The following is a 6519-nucleotide window of genomic DNA, read 5'->3' on the forward strand; positions in this document are numbered from 1 at the left end:
TTCTTTGTTAGTTAAGGCTACTTTTTAGCTGAAAAAATACCATGTATTAGAGAATTACTATATTATCTGAACAACTCTATTTCTGAATCTTTGAGCATAAATGTCCTAAATATCTTTAGGCCTTTTTCTAGCCTTCAAAAGCATAATACCTTACTCATATTTGAACTCAGGTATCTAATTACCAAAACAAAACAAAACAAAAACACCAAAGAAATGGACAGGGATAATAAAATACCTGTGGAATTCTAGGAGGCCTTATTTTATCTGTACTCATGTTGTTTGGAAATGTTTTCCTGCTCATAAATGACCAAAACATCCTAATTCTCCTCAGGCTCGCATTTAAAAGAAAGAATGTTATAAAAATTTTTCTTCTTTTCTTAAAGGCAACTCAACTTAGTATTCATCTTTACTAAGAGTATTTTTTTCCTTAGTTTTAGGCAATACTTTTTCCCCATCTCCACACTAGTATCTTTTAGGACTAAATGATTGTCAAACTGGGAAACAAGGGGAGAAGAACTGTGCTAATTATTAGTAGGGTACTATTACTCAATTTCTTATATCAGACTTTCCACTAAATGATAGAGAAAATTTATCCTGGGGTCTCAGTGAAGGAAACATTGAAAATGAACTTTTTTGTTTGTTTGTTTGCTTCTGTGAAAAAGTCCACATCAGAGGGGTCTCCATAATTACTCGGTCCTCTCCTCTGCCCTGCCACTCTGAGATAAGAAAACAAGCAGAGGAAAGATCTTTATATATATGACTACTACAATAATTTGGGAGATTATTTGGCTGTTCCATACGCTTTGGTGTTCTATTTAGTTAAAAATGGTCATTAAACAAGAAACCATAATTTATAAAAGCCTTTCTCAAAAGAGATTATGAAAATTCTAAGTCTTAAAACATTTTTGAACCATAAAATGCTGAGCAAACATTTTACACTTTGTTATATTTTCTAGGTATTTAAAATATCTCCTGCAACTTTTAAAGTCTTAGTCTGGTTATTCCCTGAAACCCAACATTTTCAGGAGTTGTTTCTGTCTTCTGAATTCAAGGAGGGGGTAAGGAATGAACACCTTGATGGAAATTTTATTAAGGATGGGGGTGGGGGGTAACAAGAAGAAAAAGAACCACTAGAAGGCAGTGTTTACTGGTCATGGAGGAGACTCAAAAGCAAAGGCTGATCAACAGAACAAAAGATAGCCGAAATTAAGAACAAAAGGGAACAGATAAATGGTCAATATGGGTAGCAATAAATTTTAGATTTAGGGCAGTAAAGAAAGAGAGCTAGGGAACACAAACTACTATTCAGACAGCTAAAGGAAAGGAAAAGATTGCACAGCACCTAGAAGGAATAGCAGAGGCTTTTCTTCTTTTATTTTAAATATTTGAAATAGAGATTTTATGAAGTGTATGAAGAGAAAAACCTGAAAATGACACATATAACACAGTAAGTGCCAGAGTGAGTTTCAGAGATAGAAGAATGGGCATCACAATTCAAGTGGAAATTTTAGAAAGGAAAATCTCTTCCTCAAGACCAGTATTTCTCAAACTATGGACTGTAGAGACACTCCCTACTTAAGAACCATCTGGGGAATCTTGTTTAAAATACAGATTACTTAGGGCACCTGGCTGACTCGGTCAGAGCAGCATGCAACTCTTGATCTTGGGGTTATAAATTCAAGTCCCACATTGGGTGTAGAGATTACTTAAGAATTAAAAAAAAATTAACAAAATAAAATACAGATGCCTTGTCCCTACCATGGAATTATTAAATCAGAATTTCCGAAGATGGGTCCCAAGATCCCCCAAATGATTCTTGTGTAATATTCTTGTGCACCAACATAAAACTCACTGCTCTAGAAATTGGGTGAAAAAAGACTGAGAAATTAGATTGAAGTACAATGTCATGCTGAGGTGAAGCTTGAAATACATAACGGAGCACATGGTGAAAGTTTCAACACTTGTTGACTAGAAGGTAAAACTGCTTTGAAACAGGGGACTAAGGTATTTGGTAAAGTAGGAAGGTTCTCATGACGGAGTGTGGAAAGCAGCCTTGGTCTGGGTGGTGGAAGACTGGGAGAGCTGACAGTTATATTTAAATATAAACCTAATGTAATTCAAATATAGTTTTTGGATCATGTGCTATTTCAGATCACCTCTGCCACTACCATCCTCCAGGCCTGTCTAATCCTGACCCCAATATAGATTAGGACTACACATGGCAGTGTCAAATACCAAGGCCACAAGCCATGAGGAATGTCATTAGCATACTGGGCACAGAAGACAAAGGGGACTATCATAGTGAAAGATATGCCAGATTTGGAGATGAGGAAATAATTTCCAGTCCCAAGGGTTGAGTGACATATATATATACATATATATATGTATATATATGTGTGTGTGTGTATGCACACACACACATATACACATACATACACACATATATACATACATACATATATGGAGAGAGAGATCTGAGAGGGAGACACACACATACAGGTATTGCTGGCAGGCAAGGTGAAAATACTACTACATATGTGTGTGCAAACACACACAGATATACATAAAGACATAAGGCTTTGCAATTCTCTTTTCAAAAAGGAAGCACCAAACATAAATCTCTGTACCTTCTTTTTTGTTTTGTCACCTATGAGATATTTATTCGATAGTAAATCAGAAAAAAATTAGAGCGACCTATTAATTAAATATAGTTGATTATGAATTAAATATAGTTCCCTGGTTACTACATTGGCTCTCTTTATGTCTGTAAACTTTAGGGCATTATACATAAAAAGTTCAACAATTCCCTCCTCCCCTCCCCTCCCCTCTCCTGCTTCCCCAGCTTTCACTCTTGCTTACTATTTTAGGTTGAAAAATAATATATATCTAATAACAAAAGTACCAAATAACCTTCCACCACTTTCTTTAAATTCAAATTTGCATAGCCAAGCCTGATGGCTCTCAAGGGTCCTTGCCTCGTGGTCATTTAGCTGGCCAACCCCACAAGGACATAATATATCAATTTTGAACTAAACCAGTATTTATTTTAAAATCTGCAAGATTATTTTTTGTTCAATGTGAAATACCAAGGTCTGAATCTCCCCCTCATTAACTGGCTATTGCCAAATTGGTGTATTTGGTGTTGAATGATGCCAACTTTCTTATCTTCAGATATTATGAGGATGATATTATTGAGGATAATTATCTTAAGAGTGGCAAATCTTAATTATCTTGAGTGGTCACCATAATCAGATTTCTTTGCTTTATCATCTACTTTGCATCAAAATGCAAACTTCCAAACAGCTAACTAACTTCAATGTCTTTTGACCTCTTCATTTACCTTTACTTCTTCAGAAACTAAGGAAATAAGTCAAAGGCAAAGAAATAACAAATCATTAAAATATACCTCAGTGACCAAAGCAACGTGAACTTTTTGCAACTCTAAAAATTTGACGGTAAGGAAATCCTAAAGAGAATGCTACCCTTCTGCTAGATTTCTTGGGTTTTAGACCTGGATGTTTGGGGAGAGGGGAGAATCAGGCATAACTTGCACAAATATGCATAATTTGCTATGGTGAAGACCTCCACAATGATATACTGCATAACAGAAATTTAGAAATTGTTGAAACTGAGGACTTTATAAACCTTTCACAAAGTTTTGTTTTCTCCCTATTCCCACATTGAAAACCAACCTCATCTTTTTCCCCTTCACACCCCCACAAAACCCCAGAAAACTAATATTCCATTGAACCGCAATGTAAAGATTGCAGTCTTTTCCCTTATCTCCTCAGCTCTCACCAAGTTCTTACGTCCCAGGGCCATGACCGGGTCAGTTAGTCTGGGCCATTTCCCCCCATTTTTTTGTGGCAATAAAACTTTTTTCCCCTTGGGTTTGGAATTCCCTGCTCAATTATTTCTGTGAGGTCTTGCCCATTCCTCTCTTTAGTCAATTTTAGGGGGAAAATGGTTATTTCAGTTTACTTATTTGTGATTTCACATATTTGCCCTAGTTTGCTTTTTTATCTCTTTCCTGCACCCTACATAGAGACTGCTGGAGAAGGGTAACATTTTATTCCTTGGTTTTATACTTTTACTTGAGAATAAACCTAGTTGGAAAAAGAAAATTCTGTTCAGAAAGGAAACCACCAGTTGAGGCCTCCACATCCTAGAAATCTCACATATGCAAGGTGAAAAAATATTTAACTTTTAAAAATTTTGTGGATTTATTTTATAAAGCTGTATCAACAACAGCAATGCTAATATATGCAATTCAATATGTCAATATTCAAGTTCCTTTTTTTTAATGCTGAGCACAATTTGCTAAAATGTTACCCACAAGCATTACTTCCTCCTCTACACTATTCTAGCGTAAAACTATATAGGTGAGGCTTGGAGAATGCCCATTTTTTGATAGGGACATGTGTCTGCCTTCATCAAGAACACAGTCTTAAAATACCAAATATGTATACAATTAAAGCACCGCGGCTTTGAATAGTCCTATAACCTCAAGGTTAATATTTAGCTTTTCCCAAAGCAAGTAGGCCACTGCCTTGAACTACAGTTGCCTGGCGATCATTCCAGCACTGGTGCATGCTTATTCCCTTTCAGAGTCCAGGGGCCCTTTGCATTCAAGAGAGGGTGCGAGTGAAATGCCAATCTAAAAAGGGAACTTAAAGAAGGGAGCGGGGTGGGATCTAATATCTGCCAGAAACCAGATGCCAATGAAATAAACGGCACTGCTAAAATAACAAGTCTACTAATAACGACAGCGATAATAGCTCACCAATCAATTAAAATTCTGGAGGAAAGCTGGACATTCGGGAAAAAAAGGAGAATCCACAAACCAAAACCGTGAGAAAAAGTTAATTCTGTTTAGTTAGTGATCACAATATTTTCTTTTTTAAATAGGGATGTGCAGAATTCACTTCTTCCCCAAGCGGCGTCGAGTGCTTTCGCTCCTGCAATACTCAATCGGGAACAGTGCCCTGGCAGAACAAGGTTTTGGAAAGCGCCATTATAAAGTGAGAGAAGTGAGACTCCAACGCTTTGATTTTCTAGCCCTCTGTCACCTAGAGGTAAAGGTCACTCCGCGAGTGGGCATCTCCTTTGGCAAAAGAAACAAACGACCCGGCAGCAGGGTGATAGGGAAGAGAGTTCTCAGGAAGCCACGAGTCGTCGTGTTCTTTAGCCTCTCCTGGAGCCCATCAAGAACAGGTATCCGAGCACCACTAGACAAAATGGGCCACATTTAGAAAATGTCCCGTAGTTTAGGGCCCGCACCACCCCCACTGTCACCTCTTCTCTCTCCCCCACCGCCCGCCCCTTTGCCTTTTCGAGAGTTTGCGTGGCCCGGGTGCCTTGGGGACGGCGAGGGGCGCCTTTTCCGCAAGCGGGCTTCCAGGGTCCCTTCCTGCCCCTGGGGCCCCGTCGAAGTCCTGTCCTAGCCCAGCTTGCGGATGTCCGTCTCCTACCCCAGTGCTCAGAACCCGCAGAAGAGAGCACTTCGGAAGAGACAGGCGTCCTCTACTTACCGGCAAGTGGCCCAGATCCGTGACTTCCTTGTCCCTCCAACCCCCAGGTCCCGCCATGGCTTCGAGCCGATCTAAAGCGGGCGACTGAGTTAGGCACGCTCGGGTAGTCTGAGGTGGAATCTGACAAGAAGTTGAAAAGGGAGAGGAAAAGAGAGAGGACGGGGGAAAAGGAACAGGGGATCAGGGTTTGTGGCTTGAGAGGTAGAGGAGGGGAAAGTGGAGGGAAAGAGTTAGGAGTGAAGGGAAGTTGGAGTTTAAGAGGCGGGAAAGCGAGTTTGGCTAAGGCGAGAGACGAGCCTGAGCGTCGGTCCTGGAGACCAAGGAGTTTAGAGGGGTGCTCCACCGGCGAGAGCGCAGTGTCTGCCCCGGCAGGGTGCGCCTCTTTCAGGGTGGGGAGGGGGGCGGTACAAGGAGGGAGGCCCCCCGGGAGCTGCTCGAAGAGGATTGGTGCAGCGTCACGTCGCCAGGTGGGCAGCCGCGGGGCGGGGAGGCGGGCTGGGGGGGGGGTGGGGGGCACTGGCCGAGGGAGGTGCTGAAGGACTATAACGGTTTGCGAGCCGGCCTCTCGTGGCCTCCACTGACTGCACGCCCCCTCCCACATCCACCGCTGAGCCTGCCGCCCCCGCCCCGGCTGGCGAATGTTCCACAGGAAACTTTTTCAAGGCAGCTGCCAGCCCCGGAAAACCGGTCCCGCTCCGCGCCGCTCCCAGTCTGGGCCTCACAACTCTGCCACAGTCCAAACAGCCCGCGCCCTCGTCTCTCCATGAAACACTTGTGCCATTTTTAATTGTCTCTTTTCTCTTTCTGCTCCTCTGATTTTATTGCTTTATCTACTCAAAGACCCATCAAGTTAGACGAGGAAATGACTTGGCACTGCGTTAGGGATCAGCCCCTGTGCGGGTGGGGGGAGAGCACCAAGTGCCCTGCAGGGCTACCACAGCTCGGCCTTCAAAATCACTGGATAAGGGCAGTGTGGCATGGACAGGAC

General features: G+C 41.9%; 1 protein-coding gene across 1 annotated transcript in view; it reads right to left on the minus strand.

The window, feature by feature from the left end:
- The window catches only part of NRK (Nik related kinase), a 126090-nt gene extending 120345 nt beyond the window's left edge, over positions 1-5745 (minus strand). Inside the window, exon 1 of the mRNA XM_032846198.1 lies at positions 5532-5745. Within this exon, the coding sequence (XP_032702089.1) occupies positions 5532-5588 (57 nt within the window). The 5' untranslated portion in view covers positions 5589-5745. The remainder of the gene's footprint in view (positions 1-5531) is intronic.
- Positions 5746-6519: the final 774 nt, after the last annotated feature.

This window comes from Lontra canadensis, unplaced genomic scaffold, assembly GCF_010015895.1.
Source record: "Lontra canadensis isolate GAN:19392208 unplaced genomic scaffold, GSC_riverotter_1.0 scaffold172, whole genome shotgun sequence".
Classification (NCBI taxonomy): Eukaryota; Metazoa; Chordata; class Mammalia; order Carnivora; family Mustelidae; genus Lontra; species Lontra canadensis.